Genomic DNA, 24,997 nt, shown 5'->3' with positions numbered 1-24,997 from the left:
TGACCGCAAATCACTTTAACAAAATTTTCTAGATTTTGTTAATCTTAATGGAAACAAAATCTGCAAAAAAAACGTCACAAATTCGTTTCTCGTTTCTGCAACGGATTGCAATACAGAAGTCCCGGATTTGGAGCATGGGGAAAGGAACTTTTTCCCCGTTCATCATTTTATGCAAGTTTTATTCTACACAATTTTTTTTATGATATGAAGAATGGGAGAGAAGAAGAAAACTGAGATAGTTAGGGCAGTAATATGAATTGCTTTCCACATATTCTTCTCTTTTATGATATGTGTCTTCTCTACTGCAGTTTTAGGGGCACACCCGTTCCCTCAGACTGTCGCTGCTGAAACTCATACTGTCTCCCAAAAAATTTCCTTCGTAAGTAAAGTGTTCTGTATGACTTTGGTAATGGGCGGTGGATATATCCGTGAAGAGTGGAACGCTTCTGTTTTCAAATTCAGTGAAACCTTCCGGAAGCGGCAAATAAGTTTCTTCCAGAAGTTTTGAAAGCTCGTGGACATTTGAACTATCACTGTTCGGATTGAAAATTGAGTTGCCATCGGCATGGAGAAAATTATTCTGTAAAAACGTAAATGAAAGGTCACTGGGAACCACTTGTTCCTGTCTTTGGTCATTTATTGCAGTGGTGGTTGTCGTGGTTGTGGTTGTTGTGGTTGTTGTCGTAATAGAGTTGTCCACTTTTCTTTTCTCGAATGTATTCTTTGGCATAAATCCACAGGGGTCGTGTCCACTAGGTAGAACTGGTCCTGATTGCGGGGCCAACGAGAGCGAGCCGACGACAACACGTTTTTGCTTTATCAACCGATAACTAGTCGTTACTTCGATATTTTTGAGTTTTACTACTTCATTACTTCTCGAGCTCGTGTACATTCTATCGTCATTGGCATCATCATCATCATTATCATTGTAATGTCTTTCGGAAAGATTGGATCCGTCTAATAGTGGACCTATAATAGGTTCAACTTCAGTCAACTGTTCCATTTTTTTGTCACTAGTGCTAATAATCTTTCGACTCATCTTTGTGCTTGCTAAATGACTCGTAGATGACTTGATTACTTTCGGGTAAATGCTATTATTTCTTTCATTTTCCCCTCTTTGAGCCGTTTCTTCCCCCATAATTGCAGATTCTGTTTCCTGTTCCATACTGTTGTTATTTCCGAGAAGTCTCGGCAAAGAAGAGAAACCATGTTTAATATCTGACCTTTTTTTCAAGTTGTTTGTGCCCTTCAAGCTCGCCTGTGTTCTCGACACTTTATTGGTAATATCTTCAAGGTAGTTTGGATACCGGTAAATAGCGTCTACTCTGTTATCTTGTTCTTGAGGTTGTTTTGGTTTGGAGGCGCTGATCCCTTTATCCACTTCCTTAAGTTCAACTTCTTTTGATGCATTATAATTGGCCCTTGATTTACCCCGGATTATCAATGGCGGGGTTTTCATCTCTTGAATATGGGCAAAATATACCTCTTCCCCATTTTCAAGACCTACTTTTTCTAAATGGTTATCCAATTGTAAATCGCTATTTTCCCCGGTATTGATGACCGCGCCAAGTACCACATGAAGTCTAAAATGTTTGTTTGGTTTCGTCGGCCTCGTGAAACTATTCGAATTGGAAAATTGTATTCTTTCATACCTTGCAAGTTTTTGTAGTATATCCTCCGGGTACGTCTTCATGAGGTTTGACCTTTTAGAAGTATTAATCTTGTTGAACATCCTGTCATTTTTGTTGAGGATGAATTCATTTTCGTACGTTTTGATCTTATCAGAATTCTTCAGGTTGGACGTCTCCATTATTGTTTCAGTGTCAGGGAGTAATGCAGGAATTACTGGAATAATGTGTGGTGTAAACTGTGGACCTTTATCCCTCTTAGGAGTGTGTTGTACCAATTTCACTTCACTCCCATCAACTTCTCGACTCGCCTTAATACAGACGGCAAAGTAGTCTACTTTCACCCATACACTTTGATCTCCACTAGATATGCAAATTTGGTACGTGTCGGACAAAAAATCGGTAATTTCTAGAGCAGGTACGAGGAAGGAAGTAACTAAAGAAATGTAGTTCCTTTTATATCCTATCCACTCATTATCGACAAACTCGAAACCACGATCAATTCGAGGGCAAAGATTGAAAAATAAAGGAGAAGCGTTTCTCAAACCAAAAACTTTAAAATAATCATTAACAAACTCGAATGTGGGTCCTGTTTTATATTGGTACACCGATCTCGGGGCTAATTTTGCATTTTTTAGTTTGTTCGGAGTTTTAGAGTTGTAGAGATTTGTACTTTTGTGAGGCTTGCGCTTTAAATCTAATTTTGCCAGCAATTCTCCTTGTTTTTTGGATGGCTTTCGACCTCTTGGCCTGCCCAACCTGCCGTTTCTATTCTCGAGCGATACTTTTCGAGTTCTTTTGCGAGTAACCATCGCACTAAAATCAACGTAAAAAGTGTTCAGAAAAAGAAAATATAATAATAGAAGCTTTCCTGCAATTGAGTGTCTAAATACTTGTTGGTAAACCTAAAACTTATCTGGAACCTGACCACTTTCTTGGCGCCAACAGTTCGTAGACTAACTAATATACATCTTTTGTGTAAATCTTCAATTTTAACACCCACCAGAAAAGAAAATAACAAAAAATACACAAATTATATTTACAATTGATATATTGCTATATTACAGGAAAAGGTTGTGTGCACTTCAATACTAGTAAAAATATACCTAAACAACATTGCAATACTAAACTAAGCTCAATGTCATATCTTAGTAAATTATGACCTTTTATATTTCTAATTGAACGCCTACTATTTTCCAGATCACGTCTCGATTTCATATATCAACAACCTGTTCGTTATATAGAATTATGATGAAGAATAATTACTTCCACACAGTAATCCCTATAAACTTTGAAGTAGTTCTCTTGTTTTATGGCGTCCATTTACCTGACAGAGTTTCCAGTATTTGCTCACAATATTACCCGCTTTGATTTTTCGATCACCAAAAACACAACAGGAAGATTACACTGAGTTCCTTCAATTACTGTTCGGTATTCTCCTTTGTATCAAAAGTTTTGTTTATTGTCCGCACAAGTCCCATTTATGTATTGGTTATTATAAGGGCGCAGTTCCGGAGGATGCGATTATATAGTCTATATATCTTTTGGGTTTTTTATCGTTAGCGCGTAACAGTCCAAAAATTCGGTAAACTCGTAGATTATTTCATTACCAAAACAGGCGTGAATACCAAATGAGGTTCCCAAACCGAACCACGCTAACGCATCTGTTGTCTTGTGAGCGTCACAATGAAGAATGTTCACAGCAATGACGTACAACACCAACTGGCATGTAGGCAACATTAAGGGGACGTTGTACATTGGGAACTGCTGTTTTGTCAAATGGTGAACGATTATGCGACCCACAACAAATGCCATGGTCAATCCTACAGAAAGCAGGAAAGAGAATGAAATGATTTCTGGAACCAGGGCAACCAGTAGGAAAACCGTAGAATAATATGCAAAGAACGGTATCAATCCCTTCATTGCATTTTTCATAGATGCATTTCCATTCATTATAATCCTTTCCTTCCTGCTATAGTAGTCTTCTACATTTTTTTTGGCAATGGTAATGTTAAAGAGCAACCCAATTGACAACAGAAAGACAAAAACATGAGCCACGTTCACATCGAGAGAGCTCCCGTCAGACAAGGACATCTCCATCACCTGTCTCTTCCAAATAGCGTCCGGTCCAACAATCCCTGTCAAAATGAATGCTGCGCAGATCCCCAAGATCCCCTCTACAGGTCCTGAGAATTCACTCAAAAATAAAATATGAGTGTGATACTCTTCCCACGTACTCAAATAAAAGTTGAATAATAGTGCAAATTGACAGTACACAGCACTGTACGAATAACCAAGTCCTAGCATCGAACAAAACAGATAGTTGCATAGCGTAGCGTTGATCGAATCAATGCTATGGTCAAACAATTCACCCAATGGTCCTGATTGCCCAGTACGTCTTGCATGAATTCCGTCACACCCATCAAAGGTCTGGTATATGAATAGACCAATTGCATGAGCAAAATAGACCCATCGCGGAGATTCAGTATCCAAATATGGATCATATATTAGAACGAGCAATACATTTACAATGATAAAACCGAGCCCAGATAAAGTCACCAAGTTTGGGGCCATCCACGTGGGGAAGATATCGCAAAACCATAACCAGAAAGGCTTGAGAAAATATTTAGAGACGATCGATTTGTCCTCACTCTGATACCTGGAATATCAAATATTGGTGCAACTTGCTCAGAAGCAATTCAATAGATAATGGCGTTAGTACAAAACAAACAAAAAAAATCAGCGAAATCTGAAGCCGGGTGGGGGGACGAGATCAGGAAGACAAAAAAAGACATACTTGTAGTACTTCAAGTTCTCAACGGCTCCATTAGGAATGAAGTAACCCATTATGTGGCTGTCGTACTGGCAAACACCAACTCATCGAACACCGATCTTAACGGTATATGTCCATTTGTTTACAGTTCAGATGAAAACTGAAATTTTTCACTTACGCGGCGCGGCGGAGCGATGAGATGCCCATTACACACCGTACACAGTTACACAGAGAGGCTGCCCCTCACACGGTTTGTGCTCCACTCACTTGCAAGTGGAAAGCATCTTCGAGACCACGCCGAGTAGTTGCTCGTTCTCACATGCGGCAGCAACCCGCTCTTTATCATTCAGTTGCTTATTCACCTGGTTTTCGCTCGTGTGCGAACCTTTCTTCAAAAGGATGGTGAACCGGTATCTGGGGGGCAGCGCACGCTCCAACCGCACCCTGATACCCAGGCCTATCAGTGTCGCCAGCGAACAGTGCGTGATGGTGGGTGTTATTCTTATGATGACTTCTGCCATTTTATTATAATCTCCGTCGTCATGAACCTCGATATCTTCCAGGTTGACAATCGAAAGCTGGCCCAGACTGAGCGGGTGTTCTGGATCAGATATGTGCGCTGTAAGGTCGTATATTTCTTGTGCATCAACAGGCTCCCACTCTTCATTCGTTTGTTCCAGCGACTCGCCGTCCGTTTCCTCTACGGACTCCTCGTCTGAAGTTAGTTCAGGAGCCGAGTTCAACAGCAGCATCTTGTCCAAAAGCTCCACAGCTTGCTGAACAGATGACTGCCCGGAGTTGTCGATCTTCAAAAGCAGCCTCTTCTTCTTTAGACACGTCTGGCTACCGACACTTCCCATTAGTAGCTGGTCATCCTCGCTCACCTTCCTCGAAGGCAGGTCGTTCTCCTCCACGACATTCGGGTTGTCATTCAAATAATCAGACATTGTCTCGGTGTGAAATGCACCAAATAGTTACGGTGACGTCTAATCGTTAGCCTGTGGTGAAGACGAATGCAAGTCCCCGATGTCCTCTGTTATATGTCCTCATCTTCCACAAAATATCAAATTAATAAGCATCACGTGCTGAAGATGCTTTTAGAAACCCCACATTCTGACCATCGAGTAACACGTCTGCTAATGCTAGCGCGCTGAAGGCTAAGAGTCATGAGAATCAAGGTTACGATGAACGATGGGTTGAGTAAATATTACAGAATGTAAAATGTGTGATAAAAATGATGTAGGAACGGGCGTTATATCGCATCAAAGGTTAATTCTTTTGCTATGTTTAGCGCTTCTTCAGGGAATCCAGCGAGCCTGGCCACGTTAAGCGCATCTGACCGGGTACATATTCCAGGTTTAAGCTTATAATCGTAGCAAAATTGACCATCATTGATTTTTAAAATACTACTTTGATGGAATTTGATTCTTTCCTTAGTAGATTCACTTCCGGACGCTTGCAGGGTCTTTTGGAGGTCCTCACCAAAATGTGTCGCAAAAAGAGACCTGCATTTGTTCCTTTCAATCAAGTACGTCAAAGTTGCGTAGGCAATGCTTACACCCTCTTTCCCACTAGTACCTCTCCCGATTTCGTCAAGAATAGCCAATGACCGATCCGTAGCACCACGTAAAATAAACGAGGTCTCTATCATTTCGACCATGAACGTGCTCATCTCGTTGTAGAGATCATCTGCTGACCCTAGTCGGCTGAATATTTTATCTACTAGTCCAATGTGGGCACTCTTCGCAGGGACGAAACAGCCAATCTGAGCTAGAATCACAATGATGGCATTCTGACGCAAGAACGTGGACTTCCCACCCATATTGGGACCAGTGACCACCCAAAGGTTCCCGCTATCTATCATGCAATCATTTTCAACAAAGTTTGCCAAAGACCTTGAGGCCAGTCCATCCTCCACAATTATGTGCCTCCCTTCGACAACCTCGAGTGTCGTGCTTTTATCGATCTTTGGACACACAAGATTCTTCTCATTGGCCAAAACTGAAAAAGACACCACTGTATCAAGGTAACCTAAATTGTTGTTGATCTGGCGAATCTTGTTGCTTTTCGCAATGAAAGCTTTCTTGAAGGTGTCTAAGATGTTATTCTCTTCTTTTTTAATCTTTAACAATGCATTTTCCATAGAGTAGCCTAAATCTGACCAGAGTTTGTGACCGACCCATAATGTCTGCGATGATTTTGAAAGTACATGGAAGAGATCATCCTTGTATTTGAATGTCTTGTCCTGAAGTACATTGTTCGCAATAGTTTTGAGTGATTCAGTTGATGCCTGAATATGCAACGCATAGTCACCGTTTTGTCGCTGTTTTAAAGTAAGCTTTCTAGCCCCAAGTGAATCAATAAAAACACCTGCATAGTTCTTTTCAAGTCGTTCTTTCTCGACAAGAAGACGTTTGTATCGATCAACAAGATTCGCCAATTTAGAATGATACTGATGATCTACCACCATATTCAACAAGCCATCCTTCTCCATTTCTGATCTTCCTTCTTCAAGCTCTAAAGTAACGTTTTCCACCTCAGGATTTGCCTCTATAACAGCCTTCTCAGTTCTAATGATCTCATCTTCATTCAAAGACTTTAGAACGTTATCCACTAGTTCCGTATCAAATTTTAAGTTGGTGATTAGAGATAGCATTTGCGGCTGCAGCCGTTTGGGACACCTTTCAATTAGTTGGTTCAAATACTCTGAAATCTCATTCGCAGTACTCAGGGAGTTTGCAATCTGTATCAAGTCGAGAGCACTGCCCCTGCCAAAGCTGAATTTTTGCAAGATCCTGGAGAGATCAGCTATTTTCTTAAAACGCGATATAAGATACGTTGAAATGCTGCCATTATTCTTGAAGTATTGAACAAACCTTTGACGTCTTTTGATCTCTTGTAGATCCATCGAAGGACCTGAAATCCATTGTGTCAGCAACCTGGTACCCACTGGAGTTACCGTTCTCCGGACAGTGGATATAAGTGACCCTTTTTTACTATTGTTTAACACGGTAGAATTCAGTTCGAGTGCTCTTGTAGTTCTGGAGTCTATCTGCATGATGTGTGACGTCAACTGCCTTTGTGGCAACTGAAAGTTGGTAGTAAAATTAGGTAAGTGATCGCTGATGTAACTTAACAAATTTCGAAGGGCAGCTATCTCTTTCTGCTCAAAAGATTGCAACTGGAAAGTGAATTGTGTGTCGGTTATATCGACGTTGTTAATATCAAACAAATGCCTGAAGGAATCCACCGTCCTATGGCGTGATGGCATTGTCTGATATTTGATAACATATTTCTTCAGCTCCGCTAATTCTGAATACCACTTCCCCAATTCAATCGAATACGGGAGTAGGTTTTCTTTCAGTACAATCTCCTTGGGGTGTATCCTTGTTATTGTAGATACCAATTCTCTTAGCAGAACCTGTTGTACAAATATCTCCCCTGTTGATACATCGCACCAAGAGAGCCCCACCTTCATATCATTGTCTGCCGTCACGTCCATACAACGCTCTGGAAAATCAACACTCAGCAAATACGTGTTTTCCTTGAAGTTTTCAAATGCTTCATCAATGAAAGTTCCAGGAGTCACTATTCTGGTTACACGCCTCTGGAATTTATTGGAATCGTTTTCTATATCGCTGTCCTTTTTGAATTGATCAACTACAGTCACGCTGTAGCCGTACTGATTAACCAGTACTCTTAAATGTCTATTCAGCTGCGAGACTGGAAATCCTGCAAACGGGATCTTGCCAAACACGTAGTTTTTATTCGTTAACGTAATGTTTAACTTTGGAGCGTATTTCGTGGCTTGTTCAAAGTACAGTTCATAAAACGACCCCATCTGTGTGAGTAACACATTATCTTTGTATTTTTCCATCAAACCCTTCACCACGCGTAGAGATGGCGGTAACTGATCATTTTCCTTTTCGTTCACGGAAATCCCTTCGTCTAGCTGAACGGCTTTATTTGATTCCCCTACTTTTGTGTCGTGGTCATGTGAGAGATCTGGTTTATTACCCAGTGTAATATGCAACTTGGTTACCTTCGGGGTCAAGGAGGAATAGCATCGGATGGCATGTTGCACACTGATACAGGACAAATAATTAGCTCGTGCTTTTGGCAGAAAAATTCTCATTTGACTCTGAGAATTGTAATACGTGAAATAGCAACGCCAATCTCCATCAAGTACAATTGACTAGCAGTAGATCGGTACCACTAGCCACTAGTTCGCATCTCTTGCTACGAACAGTTTTTCCGCGTCAGATCAGATCTCAATTGAAAATTTGAAAATAACGTAAAATGGTGCAGACACGATCGACGCGGCGATGGAATGTGTTGAAGAGTTCTCTGAGATCTATATACAATGCAGGAATACTTTATATAATGTTCACTTGGTGATTTTTGGTGATTGTGTGATTTTCAGTAACCAAAACAACATCGTTGATGTATAAAACTCTCGCGGTAGAAAAGACTTTCAGTTTAAAAACCCTTACAGGTTGGGGCACCACAATGACAAGGCAATCTCTCTTCATCATCCTGTTCTCTTTCAAACTTGTAGTCGTAAGTCAATTCCTCATTCTTGCCAATATCACGCAAGGCATAAATGACAATCCGTCGCTTACCACCAACTTTGATAATTTTGGCTGTACAACTGGGGTCGCAACAATGATTGATGAACCTCGCAATACCACCCCTCTTCGTCGCGTCAATAACGTTGTTTTCGTCCACACGGAACAAATAACTGGAGCCGATACCACTCTTCAAATACCTCATCTCTCTCATCTCGGCTACAGGCTGCCGGATTCTTTCCCCCACGTATTCAATGATCATCTCTTTAGCTGCAATCGGTTCCAACGCGTAAAGCCCCCAATTGTGGATTGCAGACCGGGCAAAAGTTACTGGCTTTTTACGTTTGTTCAATTGGTTCAACGAAAGAAGGTCTGATTCAGTTCCAATTGCTGCCTTTTGTGCCTCTATATCCTGTTGGAATCTTCTATTTTGGGCCCGGTTATCTCTTGAAGATAGAATTTCTTGGCCAGTTACTGAAGCTGGCTCGACCGAATCAGCTTTTACTGACTCATCCCTTTGAGCAGTTCCATTACCGGCGTTATCCATTTCATTCGAGGCTTCCTCGTTATGATGGTCAACTGTATTTAGTGGTTGATGGATCCTACGACGATGCGGTAGATAACATACTTTTAGTTTGTCTGGAATCTCCATGAAACCATGCGCTTTAAAGGAGCCATCCGTCCACTTCAAAGTAGGATCAAATGGAATTCCATCGTTTAACTTCATTTGCAGTTGTTCTGTTTCCTCTGCGTTGAGCTCATCATCCTTTATTTTCCAGGTTTTGTACTGCACTAATGGATCATTTTTGGTTACTGAAGCTGCATCGTCGCCCCCGTTCAAAACTGTCTTTAATATGGACAGGTCTTCATCATCCTTTATAGAATCCTGGAAGAGAGTAAAGGTGATATTGTCCCTACCAAACAGATCATCTGGATACACTGGTTCTGGATACAATGTAGCAGTTGGATTATATATAGCTGATAACGCTTCTTGTTCAATCTGTTTTTCTGTTTCATCTAACGCATCGTATTTGCTTTCAGCACCTTCAGGAGTAGTTGCTTCCGTTTCTGTTTTCCTCCTTTCGACGTATTCAATATTGTCTTCCTTCATAAAATCATCATCAAACGCCTCGTCCAATGCTTCTTCCTCATTAGATGATGAGTACTCTTCTGCCTTTTCAGAGCCATGAACTGAAGGTGAGGTAAGATCAGTAAACGGCGTTGTTTCCCTTGATAGCGAATCTTCGTTAAGCAGATGTGCAATAGGTTTCAGCTCCAACTTCAAACGTTTTTCTGAGCTGTGAGGCCCTGAACTGCGTCTTCTCTTCTTCCCCCCTCTTGGCTTCAAGTAGCCACCGTACAAGTTAAATATATCCAGATCTTCCTTAGTAATAGTTTTAGTTTCATTTACCGAATCCGTTAGAAGGTTTCCATTTAGCTTCCCACCATCATGATCAGATGCCATTTTCTGTTGCGCTTCAATTTCTCTTTGTTTCTCTTGTTCACGCTTAACCATTAGCTCTGGGAAGTTAATTGGATTTAAAGTATCAAACACTGCGGGGCCAATGATTCTTCTCCTAATGTCTGTGTTTAGTGCTGTTTCCAAGTCCCTCAAGATATAGCCAACCGCCGCCTGAACGAGCTCTTCCGTGGTGTTGTATGATATATCCTTTTTAGGCTGCGGGATAGCACTAGCCACACCACGGACACCGTTGGCCTTGACATCTTTGTCAAATCCTGAAAACCTCGACGTCTCCGCAGACGACGGCAGGATCAAAGTAAGTTTGATGATTACAGGTGCTCTTCGCCTGGTCCTAGATTTTATAGTCATCTTTTTGGACTCTCTCCGCACACACTTCACCGCCTCTTTCATATCATTGAATATGATATAAATGCCCGACGCGTGATCTATAAATCTTGAATACCTATAATTCTTCAATTTATATCTGAAGTCTTGTAGTGTTATGCCGTGACCGGATGCGAATATTTTAGACACATATAGTGCTGGTTTGTCCCCGACCGTTTTGACCAAGTCTGGGGGCAATCTCCTGATTTGTTTGTACCTCGAGAATTCGTTTGCAGTCTCCCCGATGCCATTGGGATCCGTTTGTCCGCTCATAACTGGCGCCATGGTTTTGGCTGGTGCCGGTAGCGGTGGAGGCGGATTTTCTTCCATGATTTGTTTCTTGATACTAGCCAATCTGTCATCCTTATTGAGAACGACGACGAAAGATGTACCCATCAATATGCAAGTTTTGTTTTCGTGTCTTTTCATTGCCATGTACGCAGCCTTCGCCGCGTCGTTAACCTTCCCGTTCGGGCTGGTATACTTGATCAAAAACACATGCAGGGGCAGTGCATTATTCGGATCGCTGAACGATTCAAAGTGTGAAATCTCCCCGAACTTTTTGAAGTAGTTCTTGACCATGACGTCCTGAACATTGATAACGTTGCCCGTTGCAGATCCGTTGGGATATACGACAATCTCGCAGGGCGGCGGCGGCCCTATCGAGTACTTGTCATAAGAAATGCGTCCGAGAAGTGTCAGTTTATCTCTAGCCTTCCGCCTAGACTGGCTGCTCGGCTCCTCAGCGGTCACACGAGGGTCAGTGCTCTTCTTGTTCAGTGTCCTATCCCTCATCTTATACAGCGGGTGTGCAGGATCTGAACCTTTCTCGACAACAGTGACAAACCCGTTCTGGGGGAACTTATTTCCATCGTTCCAGTTCCCCATTTCCGCCGCGTGGATCAATCTGCCGATCCGCGGGTCGAAGTAGTGGTAATGCTCTCGGAAGTACTCCTTATCGTACCTCAGATTCACAGCAGCAAAGGCCTCTCGCCTCGCTGCTGCTGCATCGTGTGCGCTACTGCTAACTGAATCTGATCTCGGCACAATCGTGCTCTGGTACGGACGACGCGTCGCACTCGAATACCTCGCACTCTGGTGATACGCACGCGGGTCCTCTCTCTCGTACCCACGGTACCGCATCTCACTGCCATAGCGGGGACCACTATCGTACGCTGCTGCAGGTCGTACACCGTACCTATTATCTGTTCTTGGACCCGCTGGCGGAGCCCGTATGGGCATAGGTGCAGGCTCAGTCCTCCAACGGTACCCAGCGACCCTGCTCGAGTATGGTGCAGGATTCTCCTCCCGCGGGCGCGGCTCTGGAACACGCGGGGGATGCTGTTGGTACCGATGGGCGCCATTTGGACCTGTGGGGATGCGCTTGTAGTAATTCGACATTGCCCGTGAATCAACGGCCAGTTACGAAAAACCCCAGTAGGAAATGCAACAGGGTGAGAAGGCAAACACAAGCTAGTGCTATATGGAAACACTGTGCGATACTACTCAAACTTCCCTGTGGTCTGTCTCTACGCGTTGCCCACATGACACAGCATCCAAAACATCACACAAGCAACTGCATTCGATACATGAATCAATCAATATTAATATATATTTTTGCACAGAAGAGAAGAGATGGTCCATGGTCGATGAGGGCAGAGCTCTTGGTTCAGTTGTGTGGTCCAGGACAGCAATTGGTGGAGTATGTCGACGCAGCAGGTGCAGAGGTGTGTGAGTGAGGTGCTTGCATTGGATGAGAGAACTGAGATTGATTGGTCGCAGGGTCAGTATAAGAAGCTGTTCAATGCGACTTCTGTGCTGTATAGGGCATCGCTGAACAAAGTGGTGCTGAAGAGCGACGAGGAGACCGCAAGGGCACATATATGTGCGATTATTGCGTGCCAGAAGTGTGTCGAGAAGCAGAGTCCGGGGGACCCACCGCTGCACTACTATTTTGATCGGGTCCCGCTTGAGCCGAGAAAGATCCGGACGCTGCTGGACGTGTTCAGACAGAACCTGTCGCAGTGCTCGCCCGTGAAGCAAATTCAATGGAGTCCCAGCCCTCGGAAATACGCTGCGAGGCGCGGGCCCGCCTCGCGGTCGAATTCCGGGTCACCTTTGAAGAAGAATGAGAGCTTCACGGCACAGGACCCACAGCAGTTGAGGCGGTTACTCTTCCCGAGTTCTCCACCGCGCAGTGAGGAGGGGACGCCCGTGCCATACGCACCGAAGGGAGACACGCCGTCGGCAGACGTGGATAGTGGATCGCCTGTGGTCAGAAGGAAACTGGCATTTGAGGACGAGATCGAGGACGAAGATGTCGAAACGGACGATAATTTAGATAGCGAAAGCGCCACACCAAATTTAGGGTTCCTAACGGGGCTTGATGCAGGTCGCAAAGTGGGTAAGAAACGTGGAAGACGACCCACTCACAGGTCACATATAGCTCTCGCGAACATCAAAAAGAAGTTTGCCAGGATAAACAGCGCTGAGATTATTGACCTTTGCAACCGGTTTGAACTGCCACGGGACGTCACGTACAGCATTATTGAGCAGTACACGGAACTTGCTGGGTACTTAGTATCCGCTTGGCAGCTACTGTGCGGGCTGGTTCTCCATGGCGTCTACGTCGTTTTCAGCGAGAAACGGAAGAGGGACCCACGGATCGACCACTTGCTTTTGAAGAAAATGATGTTTATGATGCAGACAGATAACCTCGAGGAGGTAATTCTGTGCTACACGCTTGTGCAGGAACTTGTCGTTGGGCAGAAGTGGTATCGTGCGCTGCAGGTAAAGTACAACTACTTCGACGGGTTCGGATACGAGGAGACTTTATCGAAGAAGCTAGGGTCGATGCTCCAGTCGGATAAAATGCTCTTCACGGACGAGCAGTACGAGAACTGGAGGAGGAAAGTCCAGCAAGATATGTCCCTCCGTGATGAATAGGATAAGAAATATAACTGATATATTCTAGATTATATTTGTTATTTACATAATGGCATGAAGTGAGAGAAGGTGGGAAAAGTAGGTGTGAAAGATCCATGTTGGAGATGTACGGGAAGCACTGTTGCTCTCCACCCCCCACATCCACGGTCAGTGCTAACAAGACGCGATGGTGTCGCTGTACCAAAATAAAAAAAAGGAGAGAGAGAGAGAGGAGTAAGGCTTTCGTTCTTCAAATCATACCTTGTGCACGATATTCGGCAAGAGCCTCTTCCACTTTAGCTCTGATGATTGGGTCTGCTCTGATTTTCTTCTGGACCTTTGCAGCTTCCGCGAATGTAACGGCTTGCAACTTTTCATCGGTGGTTCTTGCGAGGTCTGCAGCTTCTTCGAACATCTTAATTGCGGAGTCGACGTCCTCCTGTTGCAGTAGCAATTGTGCTAGACCGACTTTAGCCTGCTCGGATCTTGGATCCCTCTTGCAAGCTTCCTCGAACAAAGTCGTTGCCTCGGCAAAGTTTTCTGGGGATGGTTGTCTCGCCAACACTGTGGCTTTCCCGACCAATGGTGCGACACCGACACGGATCCCGGTCTTGGCGCTGATGGCCTCTTCGAGTCTCTTCGCCATGTCGTACTGTTTAGCTGCATCTGAGAAGTCTCCCTTGTCCGCTAGGATTTCTGCGTAGAAAGTGGGGACCTCTGGTGCGACAGGGAATTTCTCCCTCGCCTCGTCAAACAGTTTCTTACATTCATCCATGTCGCCCTCGCGGTAGCACAGACAAGCCAATTGAATGTAAGCGAAGATGTTGTCGTTGTCCAGTTCTTTGGCCTTCAAGAAATCAGCCTTTGCCTTTTGGTAGTCCTGGGTGATGAAGTAGAGCTGCCCTCTGTGGTAGTAAGTCGCTGAGCTGTTAGGGTTCAATTCCAGAGCTTTGTCGAAGTTGGTGACGTATTCTGAGGATTCACCGTTATCGGCACTGGTCAATGCCAGGTATATATACGAGTTGACTCTGGGGAACAATTTGATTGCCTCGTTGACCGCAGCCTGCGCGCCAATGACGTCATTCTTCAAGAACTTGAAGATACCGGAGTACTCAAGTGCGATGGCGAATTTTTCGTTCAAGTTCTGTGCCAATTTCTCCTCGTCGGAGGCCTTCGAGAACAATTCGCGGTACTGGTTCACAGCTTCGTTGAAACAGGTGTCCGCTTTGACAAACCCAACATGCGTGGCGGCGAACAATTCCAATAGACCTGTCTGCAAAGTTCTGTCCGCTTCGCATGTCTCATCGTACCCCTTAAATTCGGTCTCTGGCTTGAATATCCCGAAGAAGGATGCCATGGAGGTGTCTGAGGGCAATGGTTGTTCGAATTTGTCCTGTGTGTTTTCCAGTCTCTCCTTAAGCATTTTCATGGCCTGTTTGTTCAAGTTTCTCTCGAGCATGGGCTCGATGGACGCACCGCTGAAATCGTTGTTCAGAGACAGGACAGAAAGATCAAACATGGCGTCAGCGAAGTTTTCCATATTCTCGTACGTGTTGGCTCTTCTCAGCAGAACCTTCGAGTAGTCCGGTTTCAGTTCGAGCGCCTTGTTACAGTTTTCCAATACTTTCTCAAAATCGTTCAGCGAAACGTAGCACGCGGAGATGTTAGCGTAGAAGACCGGGTCCTTCTTAAACTCGAGTGCCCACTGGTAGTACTTGATCGCCTCCTCGACGGCCTTCTCCTTAAACAACTCGTTCCCCTTATCCTTCAGGGCCAACGCATAGGTCTCCCTCTGCTCTGGAGTGTAACTGTCTAACTGGGACAAATCTGGTTCTCCAGAAGCAGTGATAGGGTAGACTGGGGTCTCTGTTGCCAGTTCCGTCTTCTTCTCCTGTTTCTTCTTACTCCCGCTCTTCTTCTTCGATTTCTTCTTGCTGCCCTTTGCAGAGGCACCGTCCCTATCCAATTGCTGCTGCACCTGCGTGTAGTAGTAGTACGCACCGGCAGCAGCCGTACCAGCGGCGACGGTGGCCAAGATGGCTCTTTTGTTCCTTGCGAAAAACGCAGCGACCGAGTTGTCTGATGCAGTTGACATTTTAGACTTGATACCAAACAACAGAACACACTGCTGGACTGTACACACAACAAGAAGAAGAACGCCAACAAGTAGAACAAGAGACTGTTCGAGACTTGTGCAACAACTGCGAAGAGATCTCGAAGTTTCGAGTTTTGCACTTTTTTTATTCAGTTCTTACATTTTGTGACTGTTTCGAGACCGGCACGTGATGGGGGACTTGCAATGGGAGACATGGTCCCTGGTCGGTAGTGTTACATGAATATTTACATACATGCGAGTGTACCGCTTGCCCGTGTTACTCCCACTGGGACTTATTAGCTCTTCTCGCCTTGAGCCACTGTTTTTTGCACTCTCTGTAGGCGTCGAAGTACGCCTTGCATTTAGACCTGTCGTAGTCGTTCTGCTCGAGGCACGTGAAGCTCATCTTCGAGGACTCCTGGCACGGGTCGTAGAACTTACTGTCCCCCTTCGTTTGGAACTTGTATTTGTGTGTGATCGAGTCCGGTGTATCCGGGAAATACCGGAACTCGTCAGGGTTCCCCCCCAAGGGTGCAAAATCCACTGTTTCCTTCCCCGAAACGCCCTCCACTGCAGGGGTATCACCTTTCCCATTCCCATCAGACATTCTTGTAGTGACTAGCCGTGTGGATCAGTGCAGCGCACTCTTATGACCCTTACTCTCTCTCTCATCTCATCGTCTACCGGTTGATCTCTCTGTGGTTCAACAAACGCGGGGGTTGCGCAAAAGCCCTAAAATGGCGGGGGAAACTACTTAAACCCTAAAAAGCCCTAAACCCGCATTTATCATCACAAAATACGAAACCCTAATATGCAAACCCTAATTTATTTTAACATCACAGTGTACGAAACCCTAAAAAGAAGCCCTAACTGGCACTTTACATCATGTTTAACGAAACCCTCTTTTTTGGCGCATCGAAAAATTCCAACAAAAAAAATAAAAAATCTTGAATCGCACGGGGAAGACACACGCACACACACATACACACACGGATAGGCTGTTACAAACAGACAGATACACAGACCGTACTCCTCTCTTGGGCGAACTTAACAGCGGTATATTTTACCCAGTTTTGTGTGCTCCTGGTTTTCTTACGTTAAGACCTTAAAGCAGAGATATTGTGTGGACCGTATCCTTCGAGATTCTTTATTTTTTGTTTCACTTTGAGCGGGACCTCCTTTTCGTCTCTGATAAGTTGCAAGAGAGCTATTCGACTAGTGAGTGACTTCACGCTGCTTTGAGTGCTTCCCTGGTATTATTAGACTGCTGCTATTACCGTTTGACTAGGAACTAGATAGTGCACTTCTAATCTTTTTTTGTTACCATATCTCTCCCATCTATTTGATCCATTTGATCACACTTCGTGTAAAGGTAAACATTCAGTCCATAAGAAAAAAAATGTATACCCCCATACCTATATCGAACAGAACTGCTACTGCCAGTGCCGCTTCCAGTAATAACAATACTGCTCCGAACTCGGGTAATGTTTCTCCCTCGAATGGTCCAGGGACAGCTAACGGTCATCCTGCGGCATTGGACTCGTTTGGGATCGCTTTGACAGACAGACCGTACAACCCAACACCCAGCAACAGCAATAACAACGGTGGGAACAACAACACTAGGTTTAGCGCGTTGCTGAACTCGTTTGGTGGTAGACAACAGAGTCCGCCAAATGCAGCTGCAAACATGAATAACCCGTTCAGAAACAGTAACAACAACACACCAACGACCACGAACCAGCAAGTGGGACTCATCGGTGCGGAGTCCTTGAATCAACTGCCCATTTCAATAACTGTGAACAGTAACAATAATGCGGATGCAAACCCTGCTGATAACTTGGTCTCGCTCGAAGATCCAGTCGCACAGACGGTCAACCGCCACATATCTACGTTGATCGACTCGTACGGTGCTGGTCCAATGCCCACTAGCTACGAGGGCGGCTCGAGTCACAGGGGTCCAGGGGCATCAGCAGCAGCATCAGCAGCAGTCGCAGCAGCAGATGTGGATAGGGAGGGATACTTCTCCACCACGGGACGCCACGAGACTGCAGGACTCGACCCTGCCAGTGGAGGCACCACCATTTTGAAAAACTTGAAACACTACGTGTATGCAGCGGACGAACCCAATGCCGCGCGGACACTCGAACTGAATCTACCAGACGGGTTCGAATTGCCACCTCCTTTACCCGCAAACGAGTTAAAGAAGAGGAAGGACAGACACGGGCTGTTCAGCATCCGGTTGACACCTTTCATCGACACCGTCGCGACGTCGAACCAGGGCTTGTTTTTTGAGCCCATTATTAGGGCTGCTGGGCCCGGGTCGCAACTGGTTATTGGCAGGTACACGGAGCGTGTCAGGGACACGATTTCAAAAGTGCAGGAACAGTATCACCCAGTGGTGTTCAAATCAAAAGTCATCTCGAGGGCGCATGGGATCTTCAAAGTGGATGACCAGGGGAATTGGTTCATCAGAGACGTTAAGTCCTCATCGGGTACTTTCTTGAACCACCAGAGGCTCTCGCCAGCATCAACACTCTCTAGGGACTTCATCTTGCACGACGCTGATATCCTGCAACTGGGGATGGACTTCAGAGGTGGCACAGAGGAGATCTACAGGTGTGTCAAGATGAGGGTCGAGTTGAACAAGTCCTGGAAACGCAAAGCCAATGCATTCAACAAGGAGGCCCTCAAACGAATAAAACACTTGCAAAAAATATCAAACGGGGGCGTAGAGCAAGAGGAGGAAGATTGCTCAATTTGCTTATCGAAGATAAAACCGTGCCAGGCCATCTTCATCTCGCCTTGTTCACACAGCTGGCATTTCCACTGTGTAAGGAGACTGGTAATGCTGTCGTACCCACAGTTCGTGTGCCCGAATTGTAGATCAGCATGCGACCTGGAGGCTACGTTAGAGAGCAGTGATGAAGACGACGACGACGACGAAGATAACAATGACGAACAACAACAACAAAAGCGAACGGATCATTCAGAGTTTATTGACCCTTACCAAGAAATCAACTTAAGCTCTGACGACGCGGATTTTGCAATGCATTAAGAGATGGGTTGATTTATTACAACCATTTCATCTACAACGAGGAATGAGAAGAGAAAATATTCTATTTGCGTGTCCTTACGATTTTCACGAAGACACACCGGCACATCTACGTATACGTTTTAGTTTTATACCTAACTTGTCGAATGTATCTTCACGAAATATATCACATCATATATATATAGGCACTACTTTGGAAACCTCCAGGATTCAAATCCTTAGATTCATATTCATGAAACGTACACGATACTTCTTATTTACTTGCAGTAGCTAGTAGGTATCAACCCTTTGGCGCCATCGAGTTCCCCATACGTCCAGCCGCTCCCGTCGTCCCCCTTGATGACTTTCACTACATCACCTGCCTCCAAGCTTAGTTCGTCATCGCCCTGCGCCACGTACGCGTACTGCGCAGTCACAGTTCTCATCGACAAAGTATTCCTCCTAGGAGGGGGCACGGTTGGAGGCCGCCTGCCCGATTCCCTCACGGATATATATGTCGTGGGGACTAGCCCCTCAGCGCCCGTTGTGACGTTGCGGATCTGAGTCCACCCTGATCCAGAATCCGGCGTGACTAGCTCGATCACGTCCCCCGGTGTCACACTGATCTCATCGTCATCCTGTTGAGTGTACGCGTACAGAACTTTATTTTCTTCGTCGCTGCTGCTGGCTTGTGGACCGCTTGAATGTTGTCCCGCAGTTGCGGACCCGGCAGATGTAGTGGTTGTGTCGACAGTGTACGCGGAATGCGAGTCTGCAGCGGTTGACCCGGCAGTGGACACGGTGCTGTTTCGGTTTTTGTTCCGGCTACCACCGCCACCAACACTGCCAAATATATCAAGTTTGTGACCTGTGGATGTGGGCCTGTTGTGGTTCGAATCTGGGTTCAGCAAGTTCTTCTTCAACTTGGAAAACAGCCCACCTTTCTTCTTCGTGTCGTGTATGTTTACGTCATTCGTGCTCAAGTCGTATTGATCAGGGACGTTGTTCTGAATGCTCTCTATGCATACCTCTGCCAGTAGTTTCAGCGTCTCGTGGGAGGTGAAGGGGCTCACGTCACGCAGGTAGCTTTTCAAGTTCTCATAGAACTTAGCGGAATCCATGGTGTCCTCATTGGACTTAAGCTGCTGCTTTTGCTTATTGAACTGTGCCAGTTTGGCCATATCTCCCTGCGTCATATCGTGGTACTTGTTGTAAGTATTTTCTGCTTCGGCAAGCTTGATCTTCAAAGACCTTACTTCTTGGGTCGAAGGGACAGCAAAATCTCCTTCCTCATGCCATACTGGGGAAGGTTTGTATTTGAAATCAGCAGGTTCCTTCCAATTTTTGGTGTTGTGTTTGATGAACATGGCTGTCCCGAGAGAAGGTTTGTTCTGGGCTACAACGCCGCTTGCGGCCTCCAATCTTTTGGCGACTCTTCCAGTGAATGCCACCTCCAGTTTTGAAGCGTGTTTCCACGTGTCGTTCAAGAATAGAATCTTCGCCTCGTGCAAATCCTGTAATAAGTCCACAGCTTCAGGGATATCCTGGAAATAGTACTTATCCTTGATTCTGTTTGCCTGGCTGATTTTGATCAGGTACTCGTTCTTTGCGTCGTTCATTTCGACCTCTTTTTCTTCCATCTTCCTTTTACTTCTGTCATTATTGTTCTTGGTGTGCTTGTTCCTAGCTGCCTCCATGTTGGAACAGGAATCGTCGTAATTCTTCTTCGCTTTATCGAGGGCAGCGTACGCGTTCTTCTTCTTGTCGCTAATCTCGCCGTAGAACCCGTTGATCTTCCCGTAAGTCATTTCCAGTTTCGTGTACAGCCCGTTCAGCTTTGAGGCCACATTCTGGTCGAAATCGACAGCCAACTGGCCGTGATCCTTGGCGACGAGTTCTGTTTGCGTCAATATCTCGTTCCATGCCACCACACTGGCCGCCTCCACGGACCCGGGCGTAACCGTGGGACTTTCGCCAACCCCTAATGCAACGCTGGACACGGATTTCTTGTTCAGAAACTCTGTGGTCAGCCTGTTCAACTTCTCGCTGTAGTCCCTTTCCAGCTTCGCCCTCTCCCTATAGAAAGTCTCAATCTCGCCGAGCCATTTTAGATTGTACAGCACCCACTTGTCCGTCACCTCGAAGGAGTCCTTCAACTCATTCCCAATCGATAGAGAAGCCATTGGCAGCGTTTACAACTGGAGATTTGTCGACACCTTCAAACTCTTCAGGCTCCCCAATTCCTTCGAGATTTCGTCAAATTGCTGTTTATGTCCAAGTAAAGACCATCTGATGGTAGTGTGAGTTCCGCTTACCGGTGACCGGCCCGGGATACGATCAAGCAGAGTATACAGCGGTCATGTCACAGGCGTCTGTGCCCGGTGTGGCGAATGATGGGACTGGAGCGGTTTCACAGCAGAGGCAGTATGAGCTGGAGCAGGAGGCGATGCCGAAACTAAACAGGACGGTGTTCCAAATGGTGCTGAATGAGATTATACCGATGGCGTACGCCGTAGAGGTGTCCAAGACTGTGCAGAAGGATGAGACCGGTGAAGTGGCTATGGGTTCGCTGTCTTTGGAGAGCACGGTTCCTGGGGACGACAATACTGCTGCTAGAAGGATGAGGTCGTCTGTTATGGCGGTGTACAATCTGGCTAAGTTGGCCGAGGAGGACGAGGACAAATACAACTCTGTCCTTAAGAGGATAGAGTCCTTGGGAACCAGTATTGGGTCGAAGATTAGCGACATGCTGATTTTTGCGAAGAATCCGAGCATTAGCTTCAAGAACATGGACCTTCTGTCCGTGATGAAGTTCATCTGTCGAGACGTTTGGAAGCATGTGTTCGGGAAGCAGATCGACAACTTGAAAACGAACCATAGGGGCACTTTCTACCTTATTGACCTTGATTACGCACCGATACAAGATTTCACTGTGGAGCCTAGTGTACTAGAGGAACAACTTAGCGAGGAGGACTTGCAAATATACGAGCTAAAACTTGTGGAACCCTTCCTACAGTTCCCAGTCGGAATAATAAAGGGCGTACTGCACTCATTGGGCCACCCACTGGATAAAGTTGTGTGTCTTGCGACGTACGCAGACAAACCGAAGGAGAAATCGAAGGTTGGCGGGTTTCCCAAGGGTATAAACTTCCACGTCCAAATAACGAATAATTAAAGGTCTAGGGAAGTCTGCAGCTTCATGGAGAGAGAATACACAAAGATATATAACGCATATAGAGAGCACCACAGTGAGATCATTTTCACGACAACAACACTGTTGAAACGTCTCAGATACTGACACAAGGTATATAATTAACAGAATAGATGATGTTAATGATAGAGAGAACTATGGAAGTAAAGAATACAAAAAGAGAGAATTATGGATATTATTATTAACTTTTGTAGTTGATGTGCTTGAAGTTGATGGGTCCTACTGGTGTGCCATTTGTGGCGTTTGTAGCGGTAGTGTTGGGTCCTGAACTGAAATTGAATTGGTTTTGGACCAACGGGTCCTGTAGAACGTTTGGGTTCATCATGCCCTGATCATCGACAAACTCAAACCCTGTCGAGGGACCGTCTTCGCCATGATCCGCGACGTTCTCGTTGCCCGCGGTGGTTCTGTTGGTCGGGTCGTTACCGTCGGGATTAATTGGCATCTTGTTATTTTTCTTGCGCGATGATGCCCTGTTGGTGGAGGTGGCCCCCTTGTTGTTGCGAGTTGCGTTGTAATTTTCTTGTTTATCCGTTTCATTCGGGCCCAAGTCCTGCGGGATGGTTGTGTAGTTTGTGTTCAGGGACGATGTGTGCTGCTGCAGGGATTCCTGGAGCGCGGGGCTCATGAGGACTAAGTCCTGGTGTTCCTGTGGGGACACGGATGGTTTTATCTTCGTGCTGCCCTTTCCTCTGCCCTTGATGCCCTTGTTTGAGTTTTTGTAGATGGACGCGAAGTACTGGAGCAGTTCCCTGTCCTTTTTGGGGATGGAGTCCGTCTGTGGGTTCCAGTGAGCGAGTTTGTTGGACAGTTCTAGCACGGTCTGTGAGTGGAACCTATTCTGGTGGTTCTTCATGTTCCCCAACTGGGCGAACGTCTTCCCGCAGTTGTCCAATTTGCAAAGGAACGGTTTGACCTCCCTGTGTGTCAGTTGGTGTGCTGCGAGGTTGCCCTTTCTGGAAAACCGCTTGGAGCAGTGTTGGCACGCGTAAGGTTTCTCGCCCGTATGCAGTCGCTGGTGTGTGCGAAGGTTCCCCCCCTGCGTGAACCGTTTCCCGCAGAACTGACACTCGAAGGGTTTGTATCCGAGGTGCGACCTCACGTGGACCTCCAAGTGCGTAGTCTGTGCGAACTTGTGGTGGCAGTAAGGGCACTCGTGTTTCTTCTGTTGTTGCTGTGGCGTCTGGGCTGGGAAGGACTCATTCGGGCTTTGTGATGACATGGGACTCGCCATGCTTTCGTTGTCGAGGGAGATCGGGCTGAGTCCGCCGTCTGTTGTTCCCGAGTTGGCCAGGGATACCGGTAGTAGTGAATGTGAATGGTTATCGTTCTGTGGTTTTTCGACGCCGCCCACTAGTTGTGATTTGTCCGGTATGATATTTGGGTTTTCTTCGAGAATGAGTTCTCCATTAGGTTTCGTCTTGATCTGTTCCGTGACTCCCTTTTGTCTCGCCTGGATGACTAACATGAGCTGGTCTACGGTGGTCGACCCCAGTAAGGCGGCGTCATCGGGTCCACCTTCCACTGCCGCAGCAGCTGCGGCGGCCGTCATCGTAGTGGATGACTGTTCCTTCTTGAGGTTAGGGTCGCCTGTTCTGTTCGCTGTCGTTTTTTTCCTTCTACCACGAGGTTTCTTCCCCACAGAGTTCTTCTTCTGGGCCGGCTTCTGTTTCTTAAACGGTTGTTCCTGCACCGCCTCACCAACAGCCGAGATCCCCTGGGCGTACTCGTTCCCAAACAGTTGCGAATGGACCTGTGGGACAGAGTACGGTGGCACTGGCTGCAATTGTTTCTTAGTTTCCTCGAGGTGTGGGTCCCTAACCGAATTCCTCCTTCTGCCCTGCCCCGTGGCATCGTCCTGTGCGGTGCCCTTTGCAGGGAGAAATATCGAGTCGAACACGGAGTTCTGCCTGCTGTCCCCCGGGTGATTCTGTGAAGCCGTTGAGTTCCTGTAGTTGAGGAACGCTGAGTCTCTTCTACCACCGTTAGCCCCCGCGAAGAGGTCCATATCTGGTTGTTCCTGCGAGAGGGACGTTCTCTTGTTGTCCTGCTGTGGGAAGGATATACTTGGGAACTGGTGTGCATTTTTGGCATACTTGACTTTGAACACAGGTACTTCCTGGTTAGCAGCGAGTTTCACCTGTTGCTGGGCAGGTTGTTGCTGGGGTTGTTGAGGGAACGAGTTTATTATGGAGAACCCTCTACCAAACTGACTAAACTCTGGAGCTGGTGCTGGCAGCCCTGTCTGCGACACACTGTACCTGTTCCCAAAACTGGCTGCAGGGTTGTTTGTAGCTGTTCTTGACGTTGATGTTGTTTGGTTATCTGTTGATGGTGGGAAAGTGAGAAAGTTATTTATAGCCCCGTCTGTGGAGAGTCTTGGTTGTATGTAGTAGTTTGAGTAGAAGGACATGGAGTCCTGGCGAGGCTGTTGTGAGGAAGAAAGTGTGTGGTTCTGCTGTCCACCACCACCACCACCATCACCACCACCACCGTTTTCGTTACTATCTCTACTCCCACTTGGCTCACCACCTGCAGCGGAGTGATCCATTGAATCGTGACCACTATCCATCAGTACCTACCTAGTATCCAGTTACACAGACAGTCAACACTTGCAGATCAAAGATGAGAATAGTCCGAATACGATCCTCCTTGAACTGAACTTCCCGTGAAATATCAAAAATTTAATGTATCTTTGTATTATTGACTAGACACCCAGGGAGAAATAAAGAGGCTTAATGATGGTATGTCGATAGTTGTTAAAAACTCCGGGAACCTCCCCTTTTTAGTTTACCCTATAATAATGGTACAATGTGTATTATACTGCACAGAAAATGCTGTTTTTATATACTATACGGGGTTTTACTTCTCCGATCTGCACCAGGTGAAAAGAAAACTCCACAAGAGTGTAGTGTCTGTC

The 24,997-nt window shown here is 45.9% G+C and overlaps 12 protein-coding genes across 12 annotated transcripts; 3 read left to right on the top strand and 9 right to left on the bottom strand.

Moving 5' to 3' along the window:
• Nucleotides 1-310: 310 nt before the first annotated feature.
• NDT80 (transcription factor NDT80) lies at nucleotides 311-2,440 on the bottom strand (the record flags this gene model as incomplete). The annotated part of the gene is made up of 1 exon (XM_022609642.1): nucleotides 311-2,440. The coding sequence occupies one exon, from the start codon at nucleotides 2,438-2,440 to the stop codon at nucleotides 311-313; it is 2,130 nt and encodes a 709-aa protein (XP_022466018.1).
• Nucleotides 2,441-3,161: 721 nt separating this feature from the next.
• EPT1 (bifunctional diacylglycerol cholinephosphotransferase/ethanolaminephosphotransferase) lies at nucleotides 3,162-4,202 on the bottom strand (the record flags this gene model as incomplete). The annotated part of the gene is made up of 1 exon (XM_022609641.1): nucleotides 3,162-4,202. The coding sequence occupies one exon, from the start codon at nucleotides 4,200-4,202 to the stop codon at nucleotides 3,162-3,164; it is 1,041 nt and encodes a 346-aa protein (XP_022466017.1).
• A 462-nt stretch (nucleotides 4,203-4,664) lies between these two features.
• On the bottom strand, nucleotides 4,665-5,348 carry CIA2 (iron-sulfur cluster assembly protein CIA2; the record flags this gene model as incomplete). The annotated part of the gene is made up of 1 exon (XM_022609639.1): nucleotides 4,665-5,348. One exon carries the CDS (start codon nucleotides 5,346-5,348, stop codon nucleotides 4,665-4,667), a length of 684 nt encoding a protein of 227 aa, XP_022466016.1.
• A 305-nt stretch (nucleotides 5,349-5,653) lies between these two features.
• Nucleotides 5,654-8,536, bottom strand: MSH1 (mismatch repair ATPase MSH1; the record flags this gene model as incomplete). Its single annotated transcript, XM_022609638.1, has 1 exon — nucleotides 5,654-8,536. One exon carries the CDS (start codon nucleotides 8,534-8,536, stop codon nucleotides 5,654-5,656), a length of 2,883 nt encoding a protein of 960 aa, XP_022466015.1.
• Nucleotides 8,537-8,880: 344 nt separating this feature from the next.
• On the bottom strand, nucleotides 8,881-12,216 carry SET1 (histone methyltransferase SET1; the record flags this gene model as incomplete). Its single annotated transcript, XM_022609637.1, has 1 exon — nucleotides 8,881-12,216. The coding sequence occupies one exon, from the start codon at nucleotides 12,214-12,216 to the stop codon at nucleotides 8,881-8,883; it is 3,336 nt and encodes a 1,111-aa protein (XP_022466014.1).
• A 303-nt stretch (nucleotides 12,217-12,519) lies between these two features.
• ORC6 (origin recognition complex subunit 6) lies at nucleotides 12,520-13,761 on the top strand (the record flags this gene model as incomplete). The annotated part of the gene is made up of 1 exon (XM_022609636.1): nucleotides 12,520-13,761. The coding sequence occupies one exon, from the start codon at nucleotides 12,520-12,522 to the stop codon at nucleotides 13,759-13,761; it is 1,242 nt and encodes a 413-aa protein (XP_022466013.1).
• Nucleotides 13,762-13,990: 229 nt separating this feature from the next.
• On the bottom strand, nucleotides 13,991-15,835 carry TOM71 (protein channel TOM71; the record flags this gene model as incomplete). The annotated part of the gene is made up of 1 exon (XM_022609635.1): nucleotides 13,991-15,835. The coding sequence occupies one exon, from the start codon at nucleotides 15,833-15,835 to the stop codon at nucleotides 13,991-13,993; it is 1,845 nt and encodes a 614-aa protein (XP_022466012.1).
• Nucleotides 15,836-16,112: 277 nt separating this feature from the next.
• On the bottom strand, nucleotides 16,113-16,442 carry COX23 (Cox23p; the record flags this gene model as incomplete). Its single annotated transcript, XM_022609634.1, has 1 exon — nucleotides 16,113-16,442. The coding sequence occupies one exon, from the start codon at nucleotides 16,440-16,442 to the stop codon at nucleotides 16,113-16,115; it is 330 nt and encodes a 109-aa protein (XP_022466011.1).
• Nucleotides 16,443-17,234: 792 nt separating this feature from the next.
• On the top strand, nucleotides 17,235-18,890 carry DMA1 (ubiquitin-conjugating protein DMA1; the record flags this gene model as incomplete). The annotated part of the gene is made up of 1 exon (XM_022609633.1): nucleotides 17,235-18,890. One exon carries the CDS (start codon nucleotides 17,235-17,237, stop codon nucleotides 18,888-18,890), a length of 1,656 nt encoding a protein of 551 aa, XP_022466010.1.
• A 254-nt stretch (nucleotides 18,891-19,144) lies between these two features.
• BZZ1 (Bzz1p) lies at nucleotides 19,145-21,049 on the bottom strand (the record flags this gene model as incomplete). The annotated part of the gene is made up of 1 exon (XM_022609632.1): nucleotides 19,145-21,049. The coding sequence occupies one exon, from the start codon at nucleotides 21,047-21,049 to the stop codon at nucleotides 19,145-19,147; it is 1,905 nt and encodes a 634-aa protein (XP_022466009.1).
• A 176-nt stretch (nucleotides 21,050-21,225) lies between these two features.
• TRS33 (Trs33p) lies at nucleotides 21,226-22,041 on the top strand (the record flags this gene model as incomplete). Its single annotated transcript, XM_022609631.1, has 1 exon — nucleotides 21,226-22,041. The coding sequence occupies one exon, from the start codon at nucleotides 21,226-21,228 to the stop codon at nucleotides 22,039-22,041; it is 816 nt and encodes a 271-aa protein (XP_022466008.1).
• Nucleotides 22,042-22,258: 217 nt separating this feature from the next.
• On the bottom strand, nucleotides 22,259-24,649 carry AZF1 (Azf1p; the record flags this gene model as incomplete). Its single annotated transcript, XM_022609630.1, has 1 exon — nucleotides 22,259-24,649. The coding sequence occupies one exon, from the start codon at nucleotides 24,647-24,649 to the stop codon at nucleotides 22,259-22,261; it is 2,391 nt and encodes a 796-aa protein (XP_022466007.1).
• Nucleotides 24,650-24,997: the final 348 nt, after the last annotated feature.

The sequence above is a fragment of the Huiozyma naganishii genome, chromosome 8 (genome assembly GCF_000348985.1).
Source record: "Huiozyma naganishii CBS 8797 chromosome 8, complete genome".
Taxonomy (NCBI): domain Eukaryota; kingdom Fungi; phylum Ascomycota; class Saccharomycetes; order Saccharomycetales; family Saccharomycetaceae; genus Huiozyma; species Huiozyma naganishii.
This window is presented reverse-complemented; position numbering and strand designations above follow the sequence as displayed.